The sequence below is a fragment of the Megalopta genalis genome, chromosome 9 (assembly GCF_051020955.1).
Source record: "Megalopta genalis isolate 19385.01 chromosome 9, iyMegGena1_principal, whole genome shotgun sequence".
Lineage (NCBI taxonomy): Eukaryota > Metazoa > Arthropoda > Insecta > Hymenoptera > Halictidae > Megalopta > Megalopta genalis.
The window spans coordinates 15,808,787-15,834,087 of record NC_135021.1 but is presented as its reverse complement, the minus strand read 5'-3'; the positions used below and the strand labels follow the sequence as shown (position 1 = coordinate 15,834,087).

At 37.1% G+C, this 25,301-nt stretch overlaps 6 protein-coding genes across 18 annotated transcripts; 3 read left to right on the top strand and 3 right to left on the bottom strand.

Annotated features, from left to right (window-relative positions):
- Nucleotides 1-395: 395 nt before the first annotated feature.
- On the bottom strand, nt 396-2,308 carry Alg3 (Alg3, alpha-1,3- mannosyltransferase). Of its 2 annotated transcripts, none has more exons than XM_033487220.2 (2): nt 2,058-2,308; nt 396-1,967 (listed from the first exon to the last, which is right to left on the bottom strand). In XM_033487220.2, exon 2 carries the CDS (start codon nt 1,958-1,960, stop codon nt 650-652), a length of 1,311 nt encoding a protein of 436 aa, XP_033343111.1. In that variant the 5' UTR covers nt 1,961-1,967; nt 2,058-2,308; the 3' UTR covers nt 396-649. The 2 variants fall into 2 exon arrangements, with proteins under 2 accessions (XP_033343111.1, XP_076380515.1); XM_076524400.1 differs by lacking the exon at nt 2,058-2,308 and having other exon boundaries at nt 396-1,818; nt 1,890-1,969.
- Nucleotides 2,309-3,006: 698 nt separating this feature from the next.
- Nucleotides 3,007-5,032, top strand: Manf (mesencephalic astrocyte-derived neurotrophic factor). Of its 3 annotated transcripts, none has more exons than XM_076524405.1 (5): nt 3,007-3,282; nt 3,673-3,771; nt 3,880-4,004; nt 4,079-4,220; nt 4,299-5,032. In XM_076524405.1, exons 2-5 carry the CDS (start codon nt 3,687-3,689, stop codon nt 4,472-4,474), a joined length of 528 nt encoding a protein of 175 aa, XP_076380520.1. In that variant the 5' UTR covers nt 3,007-3,282; nt 3,673-3,686; the 3' UTR covers nt 4,475-5,032. The 3 variants fall into 3 exon arrangements, with proteins under 3 accessions (XP_076380520.1, XP_076380518.1, XP_076380519.1); XM_076524403.1 differs by having other exon boundaries at nt 3,015-3,310; XM_076524404.1 differs by lacking the exon at nt 3,007-3,282 and adding an exon at nt 3,339-3,358.
- Nucleotides 5,033-5,300: 268 nt separating this feature from the next.
- LOC117230114 (sushi, von Willebrand factor type A, EGF and pentraxin domain-containing protein 1) lies at nt 5,301-17,499 on the bottom strand. Of its 2 annotated transcripts, XM_076524390.1 has the most exons (32): nt 16,811-17,499; nt 16,435-16,722; nt 15,735-15,990; nt 15,362-15,559; nt 15,110-15,274; nt 13,832-14,014; nt 13,543-13,755; nt 12,806-13,006; nt 12,454-12,702; nt 12,070-12,318; nt 11,702-11,914; nt 11,515-11,603; nt 11,119-11,440; nt 10,836-11,048; nt 10,605-10,766; nt 10,227-10,523; nt 10,003-10,145; nt 9,843-9,942; nt 9,534-9,747; nt 9,240-9,396; nt 9,065-9,154; nt 8,894-9,003; nt 8,641-8,813; nt 8,216-8,430; nt 7,925-8,132; nt 7,614-7,787; nt 7,458-7,549; nt 7,264-7,400; nt 6,215-7,097; nt 5,981-6,140; nt 5,727-5,915; nt 5,301-5,664 (listed from the first exon to the last, which is right to left on the bottom strand). In XM_076524390.1, the coding sequence occupies exons 1-32, from the start codon at nt 17,075-17,077 to the stop codon at nt 5,495-5,497; spliced, it is 6,780 nt and encodes a 2,259-aa protein (XP_076380505.1). In that variant the 5' UTR covers nt 17,078-17,499; the 3' UTR covers nt 5,301-5,494. The 2 variants fall into 2 exon arrangements, with proteins under 2 accessions (XP_076380505.1, XP_076380506.1); XM_076524391.1 differs by lacking the exons at nt 15,110-15,274; nt 15,362-15,559; nt 15,735-15,990; nt 16,435-16,722; nt 16,811-17,499 and adding an exon at nt 14,420-14,569.
- On the top strand, nt 13,649-15,120 carry LOC117217332 (uncharacterized). Of its 2 annotated transcripts, none has more exons than XM_033464867.2 (4): nt 13,649-13,901; nt 14,292-14,442; nt 14,506-14,626; nt 14,938-15,120. In XM_033464867.2, exons 2-4 carry the CDS (start codon nt 14,312-14,314, stop codon nt 15,079-15,081), a joined length of 396 nt encoding a protein of 131 aa, XP_033320758.2. In that variant the 5' UTR covers nt 13,649-13,901; nt 14,292-14,311; the 3' UTR covers nt 15,082-15,120. The 2 variants fall into 2 exon arrangements, with proteins under 2 accessions (XP_033320758.2, XP_033320757.2); XM_033464866.2 differs by having other exon boundaries at nt 13,655-14,124.
- Nucleotides 17,500-17,727: 228 nt separating the features above from the next.
- On the top strand, nt 17,728-23,063 carry LOC117230119 (uncharacterized). 7 transcript variants are annotated; one of them, XM_076524397.1, is made up of 8 exons: nt 18,355-19,181; nt 19,815-20,114; nt 20,628-20,739; nt 20,819-21,116; nt 21,192-21,287; nt 21,381-21,595; nt 21,667-21,825; nt 21,889-23,063. In XM_076524397.1, exons 1-8 carry the CDS (start codon nt 18,976-18,978, stop codon nt 22,078-22,080), a joined length of 1,578 nt encoding a protein of 525 aa, XP_076380512.1. In that variant the 5' UTR covers nt 18,355-18,975; the 3' UTR covers nt 22,081-23,063. The 7 variants fall into 7 exon arrangements, with proteins under 7 accessions (XP_076380513.1, XP_076380514.1, XP_076380512.1 ...); XM_076524398.1 differs by adding an exon at nt 17,728-18,348 and having other exon boundaries at nt 19,023-19,181; nt 20,819-21,595; XM_076524399.1 differs by adding an exon at nt 17,728-18,348 and having other exon boundaries at nt 19,023-19,181; nt 19,801-20,114; nt 20,819-21,595.
- LOC117230120 (protein SHQ1 homolog) lies at nt 22,068-25,269 on the bottom strand. 2 transcript variants are annotated; one of them, XM_033487237.2, is made up of 9 exons: nt 24,749-25,269; nt 24,500-24,690; nt 24,236-24,426; nt 23,750-24,154; nt 23,552-23,675; nt 23,315-23,478; nt 23,092-23,246; nt 22,946-22,993; nt 22,068-22,628 (listed from the first exon to the last, which is right to left on the bottom strand). In XM_033487237.2, the coding sequence occupies exons 1-9, from the start codon at nt 24,889-24,891 to the stop codon at nt 22,496-22,498; spliced, it is 1,554 nt and encodes a 517-aa protein (XP_033343128.2). In that variant the 5' UTR covers nt 24,892-25,269; the 3' UTR covers nt 22,068-22,495. The 2 variants fall into 2 exon arrangements, with proteins under 2 accessions (XP_033343128.2, XP_033343129.2); XM_033487238.2 differs by lacking the exon at nt 22,946-22,993 and having other exon boundaries at nt 24,749-25,265.
- Between the last annotated feature and the right edge of the window lie 32 nt (nt 25,270-25,301).

The following is a 25,301-nucleotide window of genomic DNA, read 5'->3' as shown; positions in this document are numbered from 1 at the left end:
CCCCACAGTTTCAGCGTTTTGCCATTTACTAATTGGCGCTGTACGGACCTTGAACAGAACTTCGAGATTTCGCCACAGGAAGCGCCACTTGCCGCAAATGGCACCATTTTTAATTTTCAGAAGTTTTAGACTCTACATTGGATCTTATGATGATAGCGACGAGAAATATCAAATAGGATTACGAGGATTATTTGTTCTCTATATTTATAATATTAAATAAACTGTATTTATATGATACAGATCCAGGAGTCTATTTCTTGAACCTTTTTCTTTACTCTTAAAATAATTTTTCAGCTCCTCTATTACTGTATTTTAATCGAAGTGATAATAAAAAACGTATGATAATAATGTTACTTTAATCAATGGAAGGAAATAATAATTAAAACATCGGATAATTACTTCGACCTGTATAGATGTATTTACAATCTTATTGTATCAATCACATTTCTCTTACAATTCTTTCTTATATAAAATACAATGACACAGTTTTGTTTTCTGTCATTTTTATGAAATAAAATGTAAAAATGATTTCTTCATCATAGAAATAGATGTAACAAAACATTCCAGCCGCAGAATCCATTAAAAAATTAAATAATCATGTGGAAGAGTAGGGGATAAGAAATAGTACACAAACATGGTCCCTAAATTTTTATTTCTCTTTCTCATGGCCAGATTTATCTTTAATAACTCCATAAAACAACATTAGATGACATATGTGTAATGAAACACTACTAAAGACTGTGCTTGGATAAGTGTTCCAACATAATTCTATGATACCTAAAATGGTCAACTTTACAACAGTCTTATAATTTGTACACCATGCAACATAAGGAAGTGTATGATAATACCATACATAAAATTGATAATGCAGTGATCTACTGAATGCAATACCAATAAAATTGGCAGCAAACATTGGTAAAATGAATAGTTGACTCATAACAGACATATCCACTTTTTCTTTCTTTTTTAATTGAGGCTGCAGACTTTTTTCTACCGCTTTTAATTTGGCATACGATTTCATATATGTTATCCATTTTGGTGCACAATAAATAAGAGTCAATATGTGCAATACCAACAATGATACATGGAAATACGGATGAATGAAAACATGTTCTGGCAAGAATCTCCAATTAACAGTCCACTTAAATTCAAAAACTCTTCCAAGATCGAATGAACCTTTAATATAGGCTAAAGGATTGTTGATTATAAAAGGAAGACCTAACATTAACTGAATTGAGCCAGCAATGAACAAATGGATTATTGTTTTCAATAATCCTAAGTTACACAAGTAAGCAGTCAACAGAGCCGGTGCAAATAATAAAACATTCATTTTAATGGATACAGCTAAGCTGTAAAGAACACTTCCTAAGTACCAGCGATCATCTAGAAATGCGTTTAAGCTCGCAAATAATAGAAACATTGCAATTGGATCATTAAAAAGTCTCAAAGTAAATATAGAATGGACACGATAAGATGTGCAACACATAATAATAAGAACGTAAGGAGGAACTTTTTTTGTCCTCGCATAAATGCGAAAGACCAGCATAAGTAGGCTTATGTAAAGACCTGCAAAGATGTACTGTGCTATTTTGATCTTCACTCCGTGGTCCGTAATGTAGTACAGCGCGGAAAATGTGTAAACAAATCCTGCTGGATAAACCAATGGTCCAGTATCACCTTTCAGTTTCGAGTAATCCATTGTGCCGTTTAAAAAGCCCTCGACCTCTTGCATATATGCTTTCCAATCAATTTCAGTGTATGGTACACGTTCGATAACCAATATGTTCAAAACAATTTCCAGGATTATAAACACTCTTCCTATCAGGAAAATTTTCTTTGGGTCTGTAAATAAAGAAACGTGTTTCTCCCATTCTAAATAGTTTTCGTACCATTTCTTCACGTTTTTCTTTGATGATTTGACCGAATTTTGGTTAGACCGGTGATCTCTGCGTGGCGCCATATTGCTACTAAATCCATGGAATATTGTAAATTAGTATGTATGTATCATACGTCAAAACGCAATAGAATACATATGTTCATCTGAATTGAATACCTACTTATTGCATATGTTTAGGAAGAAATTGTTAATGTTTTGATCCTAGTAATATAGTAACAATAAGATACTAATGTTAAAAATAGTATGTGAACAGAGGTTGAAAAATGGTTAGCTATTTTCTTTTAAAGAAATTGAAAATTGCCTAAAGAATGGAGTAGAAATTAATACTCTAAATACAAGAGGCAAAATAATTTTAAATATTACATATGAGAAAGATTATGAGTATTAATTAGATTTCTTTCCGCAGACATAATTAACAGAATTAACTTGCAACAGCAAATATAACAACCAGTTAATACTATTGATAAAATATTCCTAGTTTCGTTCATGGCTTCAATAATTGCGAAATTATTCGTTGCTTACGAAACTCTTTTTTCGTGCAGTAGAATATTGATTGCTGACCGTCCCAGGTAACAAGTACTGAGATGGCTGAATTAACAAAATTTTGTAGATTCATAACGTTGAAACCATTAGCTAAAATGTAGCTTACGGGTTTTTGAAAATTTTAATAATTATAGAAATGATCATCGTTTCAAAACATTTGCAAAAATACACTGGACTGTGTGGTCGAGGATCTTACAGGACGAAAAGTACAAGTCGAATATCGCGCCGAGTGTTTCAGATGAAACGCCAGGTATACGGACGTGTAAAAAGAGTGAGACCGCAAGCACAGTAAAGTGAGACAAGGTTGCGGTGTGACTTGTTTCGTTTGTGCCGTTCTGATATCGTGCTCTCTTGCTCACTCGCCACTTCCTCTCTTCGTTTAGAACTGTGAGGGCAGCACTGTTTAGTTGTGAAGCCAACCAATCAGAAGAGAAGCAGTTTCTGTACCTGTTTCATAATTTTAAGCCGGTTGTTCTCGCTTTGGCTTACTATGGTGAGGCACGACTGTATTCTTATCTAACAATAAGAATTGGAATATGTGTATACATATACATACGTATATACGTACATACATACTCTGTGGATGCACATTTTCACTTTTTCCTCCATACGATAACCAATTGAAAAAGACTTACGTTGATCGTGAGTCATAGCGTATGTGAACCAATCAGCACTTGCCAGCTGGGATTCCGGGCTTTTGACAGAGCCCAACGTGTATAAAGCCAAGCGTGAGATAAACTGATGTAGTTCCATTAGGAATTTCTTTCAATCTGTAAGTGCATGAATTAGAAGTTCCAGTGCATTTACAATACGAATTCACGGGAATATTCTCTGTGTGGTGTGTAAGTTGTTTCATTAGCGCAACGCTATGTAAGTTGCATTTCTTCGTTATTCTTGTTAACCTAATAAACAGTAGACGTAAGCATTCTTTTATTAATTAATGTCATTTTTACATTCTACCTATAATAGGTACACTGTATTGGAGTTTCATTCTTATTTATATAAAATCATTGTATACATATATATTTCTTTCAATATTTTGTATTTACACTTTTTACAGACGCGTCTATTTTAAGTTGACATAAACTTTATCGTTTTAATTTATTGAGGAAGTTATTAATATTAAATTATCTTATTATTCTAATGATATAATTACGATCAATTATAACTGTAATATGGACTTTCTCAATGTTATGTAATAATATATGATACAAGATTATTCTTTTTTTTAGAAGACAAATATAAAATGAATAACTCACTGATGTTAGTACTACCCATTCTTGTTGGAGTGATCTGTACTGTAGCAGCTTTAAAAAATGATGAATGTGAAGGTATATAAATAAATATTCTGTACTTCTTATAGGATTTCATTTTATTCCTTCATATTTATTTTTATTCATTTTCTCAGAAAACGATACTAATATTATCATTTTTTACAGTATGTATATCTACTGTGGAAAAATTTGTGAACACATTATCCGATGATGTTAAAAAGGACACTAGAAAGATAGAAGCAGCATTCAAAACATTTTGTAAAAGCACAAAATCTAAAGAAAACAGATTTGTAAGTTTTTATATTGATAATTAATATAAGAAAAATAAGTTTATAATAATCCAAATATATTGTTATTTTCTCAGTGCTATTACTTGGGAGGTTTGGAAGAATCTGCTACTGGTATCTTAGGTGAATTAAGTAAGCCTGTATCATGGTCAATGCCTGCATCCAAAATATGTGAAAAGCTGAAGAAGAAAGATGCTCAAATATGTGATCTGAGATTTGGTATGCATACTAAATGTTCTTACATTTACTTACTGTTATTTGATTCTTACACATAATAACGACATCTTTAAATTTCAGAGAAACAAATTGATATTGACACAGTTGATTTGAGTAAACTCAAAGTGCGTGATTTGAAAAAGATCTTGAGTGACTGGGATGAAGCATGCGATGGTTGTATAGAGAAGACAGATTTTATTAAGCGGATTGAAGAATTAAAACCTAAATATTCCTACAGTTCAAAGTCGGAACTCTGAAAGGTGTTCAGTGATTTAGATAAATTATTATGTTAGTATAGCTAAAATTTTGGATAATCTTTATTTTACAAAATGATTAATTGTACTTAAAATACACGTGTTCGTAATTGAACACATTCAATTATCATTTTGTAAAAATTTTATTTAACAAGATTTTTGAGGCCAGATCGACGCATTTATATTTCACTGAAAGTAAAAATTGATTCTCCTCTTATTTGTACAAAACAAGTCATAATTTAGTTCTAAAAGATTAGGATTCCGAGCAATGAAAATTTGTGAGAACAGTACATGTCTTATTTAATGTAGCTATGCTAATAAGTGTTGAATATCATAAAAGGTGCTCCGTTTTTATCGTACCAATAGTAGACAAGTATAAATGACTCGAACATTTCATACTACAAATTATTTTTATGGTTTTACCGTTCATTGCTCTTCCTCGAATATTCTGATACAGTGCGTTTATACATGTATGAATCCTATTTATACCAAAAGGCAGTGTACTATATCAATAGATGTGTATATGTGATGAACTATTAATAATGCGTTGTTATATACATATATATCTTTACTTCTTTCTCATTGCACTCAAGGTTTACAAAATTCAAAAATTTTAAATACATATGATCAACGATTATATATCATAATACATTATCGTTTTTATATCAGTAAAAAGTTTCAGTTCATTATGGAGTAAATTAAAGACTTTAAAATTAAGAGTCTACGGAATGCTCAGTATTATATATTGATTAACAATTTTGTATTTGAAAGAATCAGGTTCCACTGTGTTACAAAGACATATGCATAAGTGCATAAAATATTCTAAGAATAACATTGCAATTTTTTATTGATAAATGTATCTCTTGTACAGTATTAAAATATTATTTGGTGAAAACACACTTATGGAGTGTTGAACAAAAAAAATATAAAAATTGAAGATCTGATAATTTTGACATTGAATAAAAAACTGTCACATAAATTTATTACAATGATTTATTTTAATTATGCTAGAAATTTCCCTTGTCAATGATCATTGCAGTTTGGTGGATCACTCCATTGACCGTCTGCTTTACACGTTATCAATCCCTGTTTCCTGCTGTTAGGACACACATACGTCAACTGATCTTGATATAAATATGAACGACCATGTACAGTGACACCGGGTGGAAGTTTTGGTTTATTACATGATAGCTCTACAAATATAAATTAATTTTAAAAAGTTGATAAAATATACTTTCTATGTGGAGATACTTACTTGAACATGTACCGTACACTTTGGACCAATTTCCACTTGCGAGACATCGTGCATTCGGTTGGCCAAACATTAAGTATCCAGGTAGACACTGATATGTAATCATGTTGCCAAATATGAAACTTACTGTTTCAATACTGTCTTCTTTTAACACCATATTTATAAGTTTTGGTGGCTTCCCACATACTACAGCTACAACATATAATACTTTCTTGATAATGTACCAATTAAGTTGATGCTATAGGTTTTATTCTTACGTTTACAAGAAGGAACTGATGACCATGTGCTGTTTGGAAAACAGACAGATTCTCCATTGCCTTCAAGTATATAACCATGACGACATTTGAACATAATGCTACTGTTAACAATTCTTGAATAATTATTACTATTTCCAACAATGTATCCATATTCTGGAATCTATTGCAAATTTTTATTTGGATCTCGCTGTTCTTTAAATTGCTTATCAAAAAATAGTCATATACAATACTTACTGTAACTAAAGGACAAATCGTTTCTTGGCAGATATCAACTAATCCGTTGTCAAATAAATTTTCAATTATGTTACTATTTAATTTCAAATAATCGATTTGCCAAGTACCATTCTTACTACAAGACCACGTTAAATTGGAAACATGTATATTACCATTACCATCGGTTATCTTGATTTCATTGTTATTCTTACAAGCAAGAACTATTTGATCTTTATAACTATGACCTTTTACAAAGTATTCTAAGTTTTTATAGGTCCCATTAAAATACACATTCTGTTCCCTAATATTATTCCTCCAGATATTAGTATGATTATTGTCACCTATTTCTCTATAAAGATATTTAAAAAGTGGACACTCTGGGATAGAACATTCAGTAGGCTTACAAGACGGTAACGTCAATGACCATTTTTCATTGTTCATGCATGTCCCAATGTTGTCTCCAATTAATTTGTATCCTGTATCACATTTTATCAAAATTTCTGAGCCAACAACTAACTGATCTTCCAGATCACTATTTTCTTTTAATGTCGTATCCTCCTTTGTAGTATTTGGTACTACAGCTTTTAAGAACTCGACGGTATCATTTTGCGTTTTTAAAAATATTTTGCCATTATCTATGGTACCAGGCCAGGAACATTTAAGCGGCACACAATCAGGAACGAATCCACTCCAAGTACCATTTTCCGTACATCGAAGTTTAAATTCAGTCAATAAATTATGTTGTCTCTGAAATTTGTATCCCGCATGACAAGAGTATCCAACAATATCATCGAAATAATAATTTCTTTCGATAGTTTTATTAAACGTCTTCGCATCCAAGCTTATGGTAGAAGTCTCGTGTAGATTATTGGAATTGGTAAAAATTATGTAACCGTGATCGATTCTGTAAACAGAAATTGAATAAACTGAAATGAACGGTTATCTTCAATGCGATAAAAATGCCGGCTAGAACCAATAAATTAATTAGACAAATCGTCGTGAAAATGTGAGATTACATATATGTTGATGACAGATCACTTTATGTTTATTATTATTCTTGTTTAACTCACTCCTTTGGCGATGGACATCCGTAAATTTCACACGTTGGTCTCTCATGATCCCATAATCCCGACTCTAAGCACGTCAAGAACTTCTCGCCAACTAAATGATATCCCGTATCACATTTAAACTCCAGTTGCTGACCCACCTGGAACAAAATTTCGTTAAAAGCTTTTATCAATCAATGCATTTCTGCGATTCATACCTGAAGAATCGACAGATCGTCTCTCTCGTATTCCTCTCTCACGTACTCGATATCACCGTGTTCTGGAGCCAGTAAATTCTTACACGTTCTTCCTGTGGTAGAAGTTAATGTATAATACAAGATATATTATTGCACAAAAACAAATGATTCGTTCACCTATGCAAACAGGAGCCACGCCAGTCCATTTTCCTTCAGCATTACAGATTCTACGAGGATTTCCTAGAAGCTGATATCCGCTCAAACAAGAATAATGTATCTCGTTCCCGAAGAAATACGATTTACCGTGTATGCGACCTCGAGGAAAATATCCTGGGAAGCCACACCTTTTCCCTGAAACGAAGAACAAACTTATTGCCATGAAGGATGAACAATACTTCTATAATACTAGAAAATGTAAATAGTTAATGGTCCTCCGTAATTTGATCGAACTGGTCTAATCATTGTCCTCAATTTATGTTTGATCTTACTAGCGCAGACAGGGCTATAGTAGCCTTCCCAATGTCCTTGTTTCAGACATTTCATTTTCAACGATCGATGCTCCTTTCCCCGAAATCGCACCGCGTAACCGAGATCGCAGTGGTAGGTAATCTCCGATAAATCTTCACTGACATTTATACTCCCTTTAAACGGAACGACTGGCAAAGGACATCCGCGGCAGAACGAGCTGCCCAGTATCTGAGAAATATGTTTTTTCAATCAAAAGTCTCTTCATCCGAATCGGAATTGTTTAGTGTAAGAAAATTTAGTGTAATAATTACCGCGATGTCGCCGTGTGCGTGCACTTGCACCTGCGGCCACGCGATCATGTTACCATAATATTTGTCACAGGTGTTGAATAAATGTTTTACTTCTGCCGCTGATAAAATTCTGTTCCAAATATCTAGCAAAGTTACTTTTCCCAGGAAGGATTCTGATTCGGAGAATCCACCCCCGACTCGATCTTGCTCTTGCCCGATCACGAGAGTACCATTGCCTTATTATAAAAGAATATTGAGTGCTTCGTTCGATTATTCGTGAATTTAATAAATCATTGAGAACAAGGAATCACTTTATAAGAGCTAGAGGAATTATTACACGCCAGTGTTCGGAATGCTTTGAAACGCAACATTCCGAGCACTGGTCTACGCGATTAATGATTTAAAAATATACTCTATTTCCTTGTTGCCATAAGATATATTATCACCTTGAATAACAGTATTTTTGGCTAAACGAGATCCATTATCTCGCAAAAGTCCGTCGATAAATACATTCCAGATGCCATTTTCGCCTTCCCAGGTAATGCAAACGAAATGCCAATGACCATCGTTCACCTTGATATCGGTGACTACTTTCTGCCCATTGATGTATATAACGAGTCTATAATAGAACAATATCATTTATCATGTGGTATACTTTACAAACTGTCATACTTCTTTTTACAATAACGTTTTTGTTACCCGTTGTAATCGGTTAATGTGAACGTGTTGTCATAATAACGCGTTGCGTACGAGAGCACAGTTCCATAATTAAATGTGTCCTTCGATTGCAACCACAAGCATGCCGTTAACTAAAAGTTTATATATGTATGTGATTTATTTAGTTTATCATTAAGCCATTTCATTAGTTACCTCGGCGATATTAACTGCCGGACCGTTCATTCTGACGTAGTCAGTGGTCCCTGATTTAGTAAAATGCACGACATAATCGGATGGCAATTCTATAAATAAAGGAAAATATTATATGAAACATTTGTTCAAGTCTGATAAACAAAACAGCAAGATGTTCATCAAGACTATACTTTCCAGTCTCGCAATTGCCTCCTGTGAACGGGATAGGACAGGTGCACGTGTAATTGTAAATTCCATTCGAACATGTTCCATTATTTCGACATGGAAGACTACCGCAGTGATCTATTCTTGTTGTGCAATTTTCTCCGGTATAACCATCGTTACATTGGCATCTAACAATAAAGTACCATTAACGACACAGTTAAGTTCATCTAATTGATAGTAATCGGTTAATCCTAGTTAACCAACATCAATTATCAAAATATGTATGTCTACTTTCTCAAGTAATTACCAATTTACTTTTACACACCTGTAGCTCGACCGTGTTGCATTTTCCTCTTCAATATTCACGCAGTAGGAATTCCCTTGACAAGGCAACCAGTCGCAAGGCAACAAATTGCAATGACGCCCGAGGAAACCAGGCTTACAAATGCATTGCCAGGTTTCATTAACAGTGCGACAGGTAGATCCCTCCAAGCATGGCGGAGGATCGCAGCGATCCATGAGAATTTCACAAAATTCTCCTAAGAATTGAAACGCTTCGTTAGAAAGAATGAAAACGTTCTGATCGAATACCTGGCAATTAAGAAGGCGTATTATTCTTGATTCGTCAAAATACCTTCAAAACCATCCTTGCATTCGCAGTTATAATCGTTTTCCGTGCTAACGCAACTGCCATTGTTTCGGCAGGTGTTCAGAGCGCACTCGTCGATGCGAAGCTAGAAACATGAATATTATTTATCACATTCTACTAATGTATTAGAGAATATCGCACTTACTTCGCAGTTATGCCCCGTGTAACCATTCTCGCACGAGCAACTATAATTTACTGCGCTGTTCGCGAGATTATGAATGTTACAAGTTGCGCCGTGCAAACATGGCGAAGAGTCGCATGGATTTCGGAACATCTCGCATTTTGATCCTGGTAATATTTGTTTATCAAATTAGCATGGTAAACAAAATTTCATTTAATTGTAGCAAAAGGCATAAGAAAATTGCTGACCGACATAATAATCGAGACACTCGCAACTGAAGTCGTTGTCTTCTTGCACGCACTGTGCACCGTTCAAGCATGATCCAAATTGGCAAGTATTTGCGTCGATTTTATACAGTGGCAAGCAATCGTTTACATCCCTGGAACCACGATTTTCTGTGGTAGTATTGGATGGACAAGACAGACAATGATTTTGTCCATAGTCCGACTGGTAAGATCCAATGTCGCATTTTAGGCAAGGCTCGAGAGCTATACGGATACCGTGGTATCGTTTCTTTCGGGAGTAATATCCTGGCCGACACAAAGCTGTGAAAGAACAAATAATGTTACTGTAAAAGAAATAATCGAAACTCTAAATGTTCCTAAAACCAGCATATTTTCATTTACGTATGCAATCACGCATAGATCTCGAATGCATTCTCTTCGTGGACGTCTGTTCAGGACACCGTTTGCATTTTAAGGAGCCGGTAGTATCTTCGTATTCGCCGAAAGGACACGGTCGACATCGATGAGCCGACGCGTCGAAGAAAGTTCCCAACGGACATTTCACTAGGTTCGAGGAAAGATTGATAAAACATTGACAGATGAAGATGTAACAAAATTAATGAATTTATTTACCGCAAGAGTGCTTTTTGAGAACGCTTCCTGGCTCGCAAAGCTCTTCGAAATTTTTGAAAACGACATGGAGGTTCAACGCAAGTTCGGCGATCTGTCGATTAGTCTTCTCGTCCAACAAATTCAGTTTCCCGAACTGCAACATTGACTCCATCTTATGCCTCAACTTTTTTATTCCTTCTCTCGGATTGTTCACGTTTTCCTCGACGATTTTTCCTGCGCAAAATGGATTCCCGTATAAAACAAACAGAAATTTTCTCGCAAGAATATTTCAGTATTTGTTTACCGAGAATTTTGAACTTTATTTCGATTTTTTCTTTCCTTTTCATCGCCCTTGATTTGTTTCTACTAGAATCCTCGTTCCTTTTAACGTTCTTCTTCGTTTTATCATCGACATCGTACGCAGGGTCTTCGTTGAAAAACAATTCGAATGCAAAGATGTTAGAATTTGAGTCCCTCCGTTTCCTTAACGAGTTGAAATAGAGGTCTTCCGCTAATTCGGCGTCCGCCTTGCACTCAGGATCGAAGGTGATCAGATTGCATTCGACGTCATTGCCACAAATGTTGAGCAACGTCGATCTTAGATCGGCCGTGATGTACTCGCTCAACTAATTCAGATAATAATCAAGTATTTAACAGGATCTAATTCAGAAGTCGACGAGAACGAAGAATGTATGCTTACTTCGCGCAGGGTCGTTCGATTGTCGCACGTTGCATTCCCTTCTAAGACGATGCTTCCTTCTTGAGATACGGTCTTCGGCGCAGTTGATTCTGTGTATAGATACAATCGTCTTCAATTATTACTGCGAATCCCTATATGTATTCAATATTCTTTGTTCGTTCGAATTTTATAGATATTTCTAGCGTACCAGAACAGTCGTAAATATAATTTTCTTCGGTCCAATTCATGTTACTTGTATTGCACTTTAATAACAATACATCTTCCACGGCACGAAGATTTGGAAGTTCGTTAGCGAACTGGAACCCATCGTCGCAAACCAGAGCGCACTCGTCCGTCTTATTCTCCAACGTCGAACAATTTGAATATCCGTGCAACACTTGCGGAATTTCTTGACATACATCTATAAACAACAGAATATACGTTACACGAGGTATGCATCGAGTTTTTTTTGAAATTGAAAACTTCGCAAGTGAATCGAAGAGATAATAACCGGCTAATTTACTAAGTGTAAGATCAAGATCGATTCACGAATGAATAATTACTTCAGCTGGGTACCTTTTATAGTGATGTTCAACGCACAACTCGCCACGTTATCATACTTATCGATCGCGTTGTACATGACTGTCGTAAGTCCAATCGGGAATGTGCTTTCGCCAGGACGATGATTTTGTTCCACTCGTACCGGTGTTTTCGAGTTATCGTAAAAACCGGGTTCATCCCAAGTCACGTTGCTTATCCCGATCCCGTTATCAGTGAAAAGTATCGGTGGATCTACACAGTTCTCGATCATCGGCGGCTCGGTGTCTAAAACAATCGACAATTATTATTATTATTATTTTATTACAATTATTATTACTTATTATTTAATTAATTATTATTATTTATTATAATTATTATTATTTTGTATATTATCGATTGAACTAAGTCTTGGAATTATACCGAGAACTTTGACTTTGAATTTGCATCTAGCTTTATTCCCGGTTGAGTCCTGCGCCATGTAAACGACAGTACGCGAACCGATTTTTGCTTTCCAAGGCATCGTAACGTACGGTTTGCTCCAAACCGTCGGTGAATCGTCCGCGTTGTCAGTGACCACAGGGCTCGTCCAATTTACGTGAGCATAATTTTTCCCCGGCAAACTTTCAACGACGACGTCCGGTGGACACGTTATCGTGGGTGGTACTTTGTCTGACAAAGAAAAATTATTTAAAAAAATCAGAAAACTGACTGCGACAAATTGCAAAATTTCATTATCCTTCGAAACAACAGATCTTTGGAATTTTGTAACAACCTATGCAGCGGTTAACGCTGCGTCGTTGCGTCCAGACTCCGGAGCGTCCTCCGCACATTCTTGCACGCGGACCCTCGAGTACGAAACCTTTCTTGCACGTAATTGTGCAATTTGTGGCGAACGGTACCTTCTCCGGCCCGGAACAGATTTCGGGTGAGATCTTTCCATGCGGTATTCGCTTCAGAGGCTCGCATTTTATCCCTGAAAATGAATGGAATGAACAAACAGATTCAAGTGCAAACGATGCACGATTCGATTGTTTAACATTTTCTTGTTTATTAATCTCTCGCTTAACGAAATCATTGAATTAGCTGATACCGACCAATGCAAAGGATAACGCGGTTTTATTATTTTCAAAAGCAATGCAGTAAATTCTCCCTAATTCGCGCGATTATTTACAGTTGTTTATATTGTACAGTTATTTGTTATTATACGTTTCTATAGTTAATTCTCCCTAATTCGTGCGATTATTTACAGTTGTTTATATTGTACAGTTATTTGTTATTATACGTTTCTATAGTTATTTTGACAATCGGTAACTATAGAAACGAACCACGAGGTTCGAATAATCGTATCTCCTCTTCCCAAATTGTCCATTTTGATGCACAATCTGTGCGCGAATTAGGGAGAATTTGTTGTTCTTTGCACGTCTATCTAAAATAATTTATTTCATTGCATGCAGTATTTCCAGTATTCCCAGTCTAGAAAATGCTAAGCCAAGGCCAACAAAACTTTACCTTTACACGTTGCCTTGAGGCCATCCCATTGCGACAAAGGCAAACAATTGCGAAGCTTGCTCCCGCGAAGCTGATAGCCATTGTCGCATCGAAATTGGCAACGAGTGTCGATCGGGAATGCTGTATCGCCCTCTGTGATCAACTGTTGATCATCTTCGTTCTGGCACCGCACTCGACCGTGCGAGGGTGCTCGAAGTGCCGGACATGTTTTCACTGTCTCAGAAGAATGCGAGAGAGATTTCCAAGCATTCAGCAATATATTCGTAACCTAATTACTTGATAAACTCACGTAAACATTTCGGCTCGTTTCCAGACCAATTACCATCTTTGCTGCAAAGTCGAATACTATCGCCTGTTAGGTAGAAACCGATTCTGCATCTTATGCCACAAGCTGCATGCACCACGTTATTGCACGCGCTCGCTTTAACCAGATATCCATTCTCGGGGATCTTCAATCTGGGACACGTGATCACTGCGAAGCACCATAAAAAGTCTTCACAAAATTGTGAGAATTATAATCTCGCGAAGTTATCGCAATTTCGGTCAAACAGTTTAAAGTCATCTTGCTGTTACGACTTCAAGGTAATACTTCAATCGTTTGCACGAACAATCGATCGAGACTGAGATTGTGCTTTAATACGGAGAAGTTATCAGCTTTCTTGCGTCAGTAGCCAGTACGCTTCCAAACTTCATTCCGAACGAACCGAAATTGATCTCGTCAATTTTATGACATTTAAATAATTTTATAGTATTTTTATCAAACGCGACAATGGATCCACGCTCGAATAAACCGCACGACTTCGTCTCCACTTCAAGGAACTTAACCGAGGCGATAATTAAAGAAAGGCTGTTGCAAATGAAATGGTTGGATACGTACGAATGGTTGTTGGACGAATATGGGTAAGTATCGTAAATAAATTTCGCGTACGAATAAAAAAATAACATTGACGATTAAACATGCAGGAAATTGGAGAAAGAAATGTCGAAACTGTGCGAACAGAAGCACGCGATCATCGATACCGAAAAATTTGTTTGGGAAGAAGGGAAAACGTGCTTGCCGTTTCCGGTGACCACGAGCGCCGAGGTGAGAATTAACCCTTTGCAGTCGGAGACATTTTAACTCGAAATTCAAAATAGTTTCTTCGACCCATAGTATTTCCATTTTATATAGCTTAATGCACTTTATACGTATGAAACTGCATTTTGCGGCTCACGCAATAGTTACAGAAAAAACAGATTTTATATACAAACCGATTTGATAATGTTAAAATTATTTTGTAATGCGATATAGTAGTTTTTAATGGCGCCGTAGAGTCGACACTCGAGTGCAAAGGGTTAAATTAAGTAATTGAACAATTCAACGACGATCCAAAAACAAATCTATTTACTTTACAGTACGGTTGGCTCGCATCGAAAACAAAATTCCGCCTCGAAAAGTACGGGCCGTACGTGCCGGAATTTCCTGATCCCCTTAAAGATATAATACGTTTGCCTGGTGGTATGCCACGTCTCGCGCCTGGTAAAGGATTCATTTGGTAGTTGAAGAAACGCGAAATAAATAAATTACCTTCGCACTTGTTTCCGTCGGTGATGAATCCTGACGCACAAACGCAATCTTCCAACGAAGTTGCTGGTACTTTAACAGTCACGTGATTCACGTCAGGACAAGGTACGCAGGTGGACGTTGAATCGCCGGAAATCTCTTCCAAGGCGTAGGTGCCATTCGGGCACGCTTGGGAAAGCGAATGCAACGAGAACTTAGTATAATAAACATTTCAATTCCGCTGAGATCGCTGGATTGGATGTTTGTTGAACTCACGTTGACAGGATCCTTTGAAACCCGAGCCAAAGTACCCGGTCGGGCAAATGCAAGCATAATGCCCGGTCGCGATGCCGCAGGAGCACGTCGCGAAATTATCGCAGCAGCTCTGATCGTTTCCGGTTTCGCTGATGTTGCCGCACAAGATGTTGCAATTGTCCGATAACGTCACTGGCTCGTATTTCCCCGTTCTCAAATCTGAAAGACGAAAGTATGCACAACAGACCATTGCGCGGCCGACCGAAGTGTACGAATCATCTTTAAGCTTCGATAGTCGAGATCTTAGATATTCTACGAAAATTGAAATTTCTACGAAATCGAGATGCGGCGTTTGTCTTACAACGCTAAGTTCAGCGAGGCGCGTCGAACTTACCGCGATGCAAAGCGCGTCGCGCAAAAGCCTCGAACTCTGCGAAACTATCGAGGAAGTAGCTGTGCGAGTATCCGGGAAAGCTGGCTATATCTTGGAGCTCTTGAACGTTGCCAGTTCGAATCCCGAAAGAGAATATCGTCGCACCTGCACTTTTCAGAAGATTCGCGGCGGGTCGTGGGTCGCCGCCATTGCTGAAGCCGTCGGTGATAAGGAACACTGCTTTCTTCGCGGTCTGCCGGGCTTTCTCGAGGATCCTCTAACACCGAATGACGGCAAGCATTTTAGAACAATAGACCCAAGAACGTGCAAAACACAATTCGAAGAAACGCGCGGCTACACAATTGATCTAAATACAGTAAGTTCTGCCTAATTGACGCTCAGATTGTGCACAAAAATGGACAATTCGGGAAGAGGAGGTACTATTATTCGAGTCTTTTTGTTTTAATCGACTCGTTTTTATAGTTGTTAACAATCGGTAACTATAAAAACAAGCCGCAAGGCTCGAGTAATCGTATCTCCTCTTCCCAAATTGTCCATTTCTGCGCGCAGTCTGAGTAAAATTAAAGGAACCGTGTATATTAAGAAAAGTAATAACAAGAAAGTTTCCAGTCACAATTTCGCCAAGCTTTACTTGCACAAATTCGTCGCTCTAAATGAGAAATTGCATGATAGAATGGCTGAAGAATTGAAAAGTGCTTACGATGGCCTCGATGAGAGCGCCGCGCGTGTATGTCCCGCCGCCGGTGTAATTAACGTTGCTTAATTGTTTGTTTAATAAATAGCACTTGTGATCGTTGTCGCCGGCACGAGATATTTGATCGACGTTGCGCCTGATGTTTCGTCTTCCGCCGAACGTTACGATCGCGGCTCTGGTAGCCGTGGGCCCCACGATGAAGTCCGACAGAAGGTTCTTCACGAAGTTCAGCTCGCATTGGAAGTTCTGCAAGCCGACGGAACCCGACGCGTCGACCAGGAAAATTAATTCCATCTGAAAGACGTTTCGCTGGATTAACCATCTGCGAGATACCGGCGATTCTGCGTGGACGAATTACGGATCGAGAGAGTATAGTACTCGCCTGATCCGTTTGATTCTTCAATCGATCGATGTTCATTTTGAAAAGACGCGACAAAGTGTCGGGCTTGTTTTTGAACGGTTTCTCCGTGTTCTCCGTGCTCTCGTTTTCACTTATGTCTTTGTAATAATCGTAGAACATCGAGGTCGCTTTGTCCTCTTCGACTCCTACGTGCAACCCCGTGTCGATTCGATCGGAAGACACGATCAGGACGAACGGAATTGATAATAATCCGATCAATATCCACTTGCTCGCAATGGGATCGGTCATCTTTGCAATTCACATTTGTTGCTCGATACTGTCAGGGCATATTACACGGAGGGCGATCTCGCCGATTTAACACAACAGTTCAGAGTCGGAGGGTAACAGAGCTCAATCCTCCTGCGGCGACGTTTACACATATCATTGATTGCTTTCTATGGTCGTCTTGATCGAACAGATATCGACAGCATCGAATTCTGTAATGCTTCTGCATAATTGTCATAGCGATAAGTATGCTCACTGAAATATCGGATACAGTTCCCCATTGAACACTTAACATACTATGTAGTTAATCAAGGATCGACGTGTCTACGAAGCATGATTGGCGCAACGAGAATTCCCAACGAAGTTTTAACGATTCACTTGTTTCGACAGAGTTCGAAAGACTTTTGGCATTATCGTTCCACGATACACGGGCGAACAAATCATCGAAATCGTCGGAATTCGTTACTGTTATAAGTCAGCTTGTAAGGAGGCACTGCTTCGAATGACACATGAGAGAGTGTCGATAGATCGAGACAAAATGCTACTGCTTCGCAAACGAGCATCCGGCCAGTAGCCGAGCATTGAAAAGTTCAGAACAAGGGACTCTCTGTTCCATTTATACTGTCTGCACACGTGTTCATTTTCATCGACTGATCTCGACGAATGTCCGATCTATGAGGAAATGAAATTGAAACGGCCGGCACATCACGAGTCTCTTAGCGATAAATCAGAATTTTGCTGACGAGGTTTCCCATCGGACAGATCGAACGTGTTCTCTCGCAGCTGACAAATCTTACTGACGATTTTGCTCGATGCTCTCCGATAATCTTTGAATCAACTAAGACTACCGTTGTATCGTTCTCAACGTGTTCAAATTACCAACGAAAGGGAACAATGTCTATTCGATTCCTGCAGCTTGCGATCGGTGCAAATCATTTTTATTCCGAACGAAGATACCACGGTCTAATGATAAAGTATCGATTAAGATGTTTCTAGGGATTGGTAAAGCGTGCCTAGATCGATCGGATCGATGCGCGATTTCGCGGGCCCGTTCTTCCACGCGTTTCACACGCTGCAAATCAATAATTCGGATTCTAAAATAAGACACCATGATGGAACGTCATATAAACGAGGCGTCACATGAACCACCAACGTGTCGACGACAGTATATGAGGAAGGGTGTCGTGTTCATGTCACGTGTAGGAGGGATGTTGAACGGTAGTCTGCTACGACAGCAGCAACAGCAGCAGCAGCAGCAGTAACAGTAGCAGGAGAGGAGCAAACCAGCATGCGAGGTCAGAAAAACGCTGCAGTCCCCGTGTGACCCGCATACATATCTCATCAATCCGACGTAAATTGATTCTTCTGCTCGGATATCGGCAAACCACGCGTGCACGTCGGCCATCCACGATCTACAGCGGCCGATCGTCTGATTCATTCTTGCTTTCTCAACCGGTTTATCTCGCGGAGACAGATAACCGACGTCGTTAACAATTTATCGTGGGTGTATTTCAAATCGGAGTGACTATTTAAACGGATTCGAATTTTATTCACGAATGAATCGGACCCGTTCAAATTGATTTTCTCGTCGGACGCGAGGGTCGTTCGACTCGCGGGATTTTTCTAGAGATTTTCAAATTTTCACCTCGACGGCGAGGGAAGAGTCTGCCCAGTTACCTAATCGTAAATCTCGTGGACAATCGCCGCGTGTTTGTGTATCAAACAGCAGTGTCTGAAGAAATTTTGCTGGCAAATGAGCTGAATCCATGAAAATCGAGCTGCTCGTTGATCAAATTTAACGAGTGACACTCGAACTTGGTTTCGCTTTGATTTCGAATTGCTTCCGCGGTTTCTGTTTGTCGTTTCGTTTTGTGCGTATCGTTGCTGAGCAGAGGAGGCATAGTCGCATAAGTGTAAACGTTATGTCGATGTTAACACTTCTGCTGGTGGTCGCGCTGGTTTTCGGCAGCTCCGCTGAAGAGGAGGACTATCGAGGGGGTTCGCAAGGAGATCTCGGATACGCGGAACAATGTCGCGCCACGAACGTATGGAAGGCGCAATTGGGATACGTGAACGTCTTCGCTTTCTTAGATCCTTCCTGGAATTACAGCTATAGGCAGGCAGTCATGTGAGTCGTCCAAATAGCCGTTAACAACTAATTTTTTCTCAGACCCTCGCGAATACGTAACACTTTATCTAACGAAAATCTATTAACGATCAAGCTGTACGACGATCAAACTCGACAATCTTTCGTGTTGATTGCAATTCATTCGATTATGCAGGAAACTGCATTCGCTTTTGGACAATTTTTTGAAGGAATCTACTGCGAATACGTAACACTTTATCTAACGAAAATCTATTAACGATCAAGCTGTACGACGATCAAACTCGACAATCTTTCGTGTTGTTTGCAATTCATTCGATTATGCAGGAAACTGCATTCGCTTTTGGACAATCTTTTGAAGGAATCTACTGATCGCTTTTAAAAGAAACGCTAAGAAACTGCCTGTAAAAAGGTGTTATCTTTGATTCTTTGTATTGTATTCCCAGGAAAAACTGAATCGTTTAATAAAAATATTGTTTACGCAGAACATTGTATGAAACTTGATTGATTCGATAAGCCGCAACTAAATTAAGATGAAGCTGATCGCGTGTATAAAATTTGGAAAGGAATTATCAACCGAGCACGTTGTCCTTTTCACGTTTTATTATGATAACGGAGTGCTTCGAAATGAAATGTTTTAAAGTCATTCTGTGAAAGGTTGGAGTTACTGAAGAAACGATTAGAGCGGTCTGGCTTTTTGGACATTTTGTTCTTCGTTGTGGCGCCGTCGTCGAACTTGCCGGAAAACAGTGTGGAGAATAATATAGAGATAAGAACATGGAAAGAGATATCAAAGAATATGGTCGGTCAGGAATATATCTGGGGTGTCGAGGAAACGCAGCCCAACGATCAGGAAAAAAACAAGGGAAAAGGCATCGTTTTTCTCCGGGATACGCCCGAGTTAGGTATCTGGCATCATTTCCGCGCCTCGAGGGATGAAGTGGTTGTTCTCGATCGGTGAGTGCAGCGTTTTTTAATTTGACGAGAACGATTTTAATTAAACAATACTCGACAATTATACAAATTCAATAATAAAATTATTCGGAACAGTTTTGTCGAATACACCGCAGCTATTAAAAAGAAAGAATCTATAAATAGTCTTCCAGTGGCTAAATATACTTTTCATCTGAAGCTGAAGAGATACGCGAGTATCGCGATGCATTGTGCGTGTACGAAATTAATTGATCGTCTGGTCAATTCATTTTAAAGATCGTAATGTTGCGTTGGATCTTCCGAGAATTTATATCTAAATCTTTAGTCATAAACATTAGTGAATAAATTGTTTATTGTACATTATAATTTACAATTGATGTCCGTTTTCCTGATTGCTCGGATGTTTCATTCTTACACTATTGTTTCATAATTAATTAATGAGGAAACATGTCTACAATCGCGAGATTAGGAAATATCATTCGTTTTAACCTTAATAGTACGATAATATACACGATATACACGCTTCTGTTGTTGCAGATGTGGTAAACTAACATATCAAGTGATAATACCTTGGAGTATACTATATTTCCCTTATGTTAAAGCGGCTATTCTTTCTACGTACAAAGAATATCCTTGCGGCCCTTGTAACGTAAGCATAATCGTAAATTTAAAAAACATATTATTCAATAAAAACTACAGAAAATTCATCTATTATGTATAATAACCAGGAACAACCATCACCAGTCTATAACACAGTAGAATACGAAAAATATCTGTTCGAGAACGCAGAAGCAGCAGAGAAGAGTCCTGATCCTTATATAGAACAAACTCCTCATAACTTAAAGTTAAATTTTCCCGAACTATTTCCTGAAAATTTAACATTGCTTTCGAAGGAAGCAAATGCGGAAGAGAAACATGAAAATACAAGTATTCTATACTCTACTAACACGAATCTAGATATTAAAGAAACTGCAGCTTCTCTAGTCACGATAACGGATACGCCACCTTCGAAAATAGATCAGACAGGTACGGTGTCCGCAGAAAATCTACTGCAAAATAACAATGCGAAAGATAATGATTCCTTCGTCGATGATAAAATAGAACCAACCACAGAAGTCTCCTCGGGACAAGGACAAACTGAAATTTTGCCTACGGTCTCGGACTTCAAGACGACGGAAGATTACAGAGAAACGCAAGGTAGCGATTCTCTAAAAGAACAAACAGTCAAGACTAGTGACAATTTATTGTTTACCATTATCAGTACGCCCATTGATACGATGAAACTTCCAGAAGAGCTTGAAAACATAAAGGACCGTGCGGGTGTTAAAAGCGCGAAATCGCAAATAAAAGATAATCAGGATCTGCCTTTACGCATCATTTTGTACGCGCCACATGTTCATCAAGAAAATCAGACGTCGAAGGAGTACACGCATTTAATTCTGAAATCAGGAAGTCCTGATTACCATGACCATTTCCATAGTATGAGTGGAATTTACGAACAAGAGGTAACATTCATTTAACTATCGTAAAACTTTCCGAACAGATGTCATTATCTTTACATATCCAATATTTCAAGCCGAAAGTGAACACGAATTCAAGGAGTAAATTAGCGAATAGTCCGAATGAGAGCCCAGGAGTATACGGGGAAATAGCATACTATTGGAGAACAACCGAAGACGATGAGTTTAATAACCAAGACGAGAATACAGAGCTCTTGGAGCTTGACGATGATACGGTAATCATTTTAAAGAGGTTCATTACAAAGTGTAATTTTGTATTTCTACGAATATCCTTTTAGATGGAAGGAGCCGAGACTAAAATTGATGACACTATCGATAGTGATGATGGTACACTGGTTCAATCCAGTGATGACGATGCAACAGATGCGAGTATGAAAATGAAGGTTGATGAAGATTCAGAAGAGTTTGTACAACGTAGATTGATTGAACATTATAATAAATTAGTGCCGTGGATTCGTTATATTCTTTAACAAATAAATCATATTTATTTAATAAATGTATATTACGGAAAGGCTACTGTTATATATTGTACATGTTCGCTCCATTAATAACTATTACACTGTTGTAAAATAGGCAGGAGAATCTAGCTTACACATACACACGGCTATTGTTAAGTTTATGTATATTGTAAGTTTATAGAAAGCTGGTTGTAAACACGGAACCATATTGTGGATCTTGCAAATAGTGTAAGTCGCGTATGTACAGTTTTTGGACACGTATGGTACAATACAGTTAAGTAAACGAAAGTATTTCCAAAATGGTCACTTGCAAGTTTCCTGGTATTATGACTTTATCCAGATAAAGACGTAAAAATGCATTTGCCTTTATCCAGATAAAGGCAGTTGAATGACCAAAATTCAAACATTGAACGCGACACTTGCATATTTACTCGGGTTCGCTTGCATCGTCGGAATCTAAAGTACTGTGGCTTGTAGTAGATGTACTGGAAGTACTACTGTCCGAATCGCTGTCTGAATCTGTATCGCTGCTGTCGCTTGAACTTGAACTGCTCGATAATCTGTATAAAACATTAACATCATGTTAATTCATGTCAGTAAACTGTACTTCAAATCATTCTTTATTGTGCGTTTGTGGCCATGCTTAGTGTGCAAACATAATGGCAGATTGTTATTGCTGTGTACCACTGATAATAAATGTATATCTTAATTGATATTTACAAAATTGATCAAGGGATAGTGCGATTCAGTTAGTACATTATACTAGCACATTTTGGAAAGAGTTTACACATGTTTGTTTGTCTATTAAGGTGTACACAATTAAGCCATGTTAGATAAGAGTTATCGATATTCTAAACAGTCCCGTTGAAATACTTACAAATACTTTAAAGAATGTTTGTCTTTAATGTAGTATATAGTCTTTGGCCTTTAAAATAAAATCACACAAAATAAAGACATAATAACACCTTCCAATGAAACCTTAAATTTGAAAAATATGGAGACAGTTTGATTTGTTATACTTACTTATCCTGTACATTGCCATTAATTACTAAGTCATCCATTTGGTCCACTATTTCATGAACAGAATTTTCTATAATCAGATCTTCCTCTTGAACTGAATAAGCTGCATGCTCTAGTTCCACTAAGTCGAAACCCATATCTTCCTTGCTTGGTTCAATCTTAGGGTGAATATACGGTTTTTAATATTTCGTTAAGTAGAAATTATGTTATACATGTTTATACTTACATTGGCTATTAGCGAATTCAGAGATTCTATTGAAGATTCGTTAATTTTTTGTAGCCACACTAAATAATCCTTTATGTATAACTGATTCAATATATACCGTGGCTCGCATGAATTGTTGAACAGACTGTGTATTTCGCAAAAGCGTTTTATAATATATTTTTTACCTGATAAAAGGACATATTAAAAACTAAATAACATAAATAACTAAACAATTAATGTTAAGTAGGACTTGCTTACCCAATTTAATAACCTTCTTAACATCTTCCAGAACTTTCAGAGAAAGTTCCCAGTTCCTAAAAAGAGGGTAACATAATGATCTTCTAAAACATGCTCTTATAACTTCTTCTGCATCAGGGAAGTCCTAAAAATGTATCAGTTGTATGAGATATTGTAACAAAAATATAATAATAATACCAATTGTAAAATATTACATACTTCAAACCAAGACAAAGTAGAACTCAGTTTATTAATGGTCCAACTACTTTCGACTGTATTATCTCCTAAAGTAGTTCTATGATTATAACAACTACCAAATAAAATATCAACTAAACTTAAAAGCAATTTATATGTTTCTTCATGGGTTAACAGATATTCTTTGTTCGGGAGTTCCTTTAGTATATCCACTTCTATGTCATTTAGCACAACATGTTCTTTTTCAAGTGTGTCCCACTCTGGAGTATACTTTATGTACACTTCTGTATACTCTGGTTGCATTAAATCTGCTAAGTAGTGTTCATTATTAAAGTCTGAATGTTCAGTCTTCTCTCGTAAGCTTTTCCTTTCAGATTCGGGTATGGTATCAGGCGATGGAAGATCTACTATTTCTTTAATCCATGCTGACTGTAATTAAAAGATATAATAAAAATATGTATATACATTTTAATTGATTTTTATATAAAACATATATTTTAAACTACATACCTCAAAAGCTGCCAAAGCTCCAGAAACTTTATTTGCGAAACCATATTTTGGAGAAGTAGTCAAAGGAGGTATAGTGCTTGTAGGAACATTTTGGTCCATATACCATTCATCCCCATTTCCACTATCATTAACTATGGAATCATTTTCAATGGATAAGTCATTAATGTCTTCTGAATTTGCTGAGGGATTTCCTAGGATGAAGGAAACATAGAATTAGCACTAAAATAATTGTAATTAAATATACATCTATGTGGTTATATTTACCAATTACTTCAATGTTGGGCATAATATTGGTCTTCTTCTTTGCTGGTGCTAGTAAAGTAGTTATCATATCTAAATTTTCAAAATGTTCTCCTTTATGTACTTTTGAAAATCTTAAAGAAAAATCTCCCTTCTCACAATCATATGATCCAAAAGAAGAATCATTCTCCTCTATTTCACCTGGTAGAATTAACCTGAAATATAATATCTTGTAGAACAACAACATGTATCTACTTTTCATTGATAGTTTACCTTAAATAATATGGTGCAGAATAAAATCTGAAATCCGTTTTCTCCACATAAACTTCCGTATCTTTAATATTGGCATATGGTGCATAAATAATGATTGAAACTTCAGTGTCAGTTTGAGTTATTTCAAATCGTGGAGTCAACATTTTGATGTCTCGGCTTTAATTTTGTTTAAAACTGTACCCACACTAATTTATAGCTTTGCAAAGACACACTGTCCAGTAAACGTTAAATAAGATACCCATATAGGCATTGGAATGTATATGTATACATATATTAATAAATGTCGTCGATTATTTACGTGTTGTACGTATGAATCAATATCTTTAATAAACTGATATATTATAGCAAGAACATGAAACGTATGTAATATTAATTTAACCTTGTGAAACCACGTTTCACGTTTATAATTTTTTCAAATATTTACGTATTGTATATAGATTTGTTTTTATGACATTCCAGACAAATACATACATACATACATACAATACAAATACATTCTCTCCCTCTCTCACATTATTTCCCACACAACATCGATGTTGCTACATATCGATTT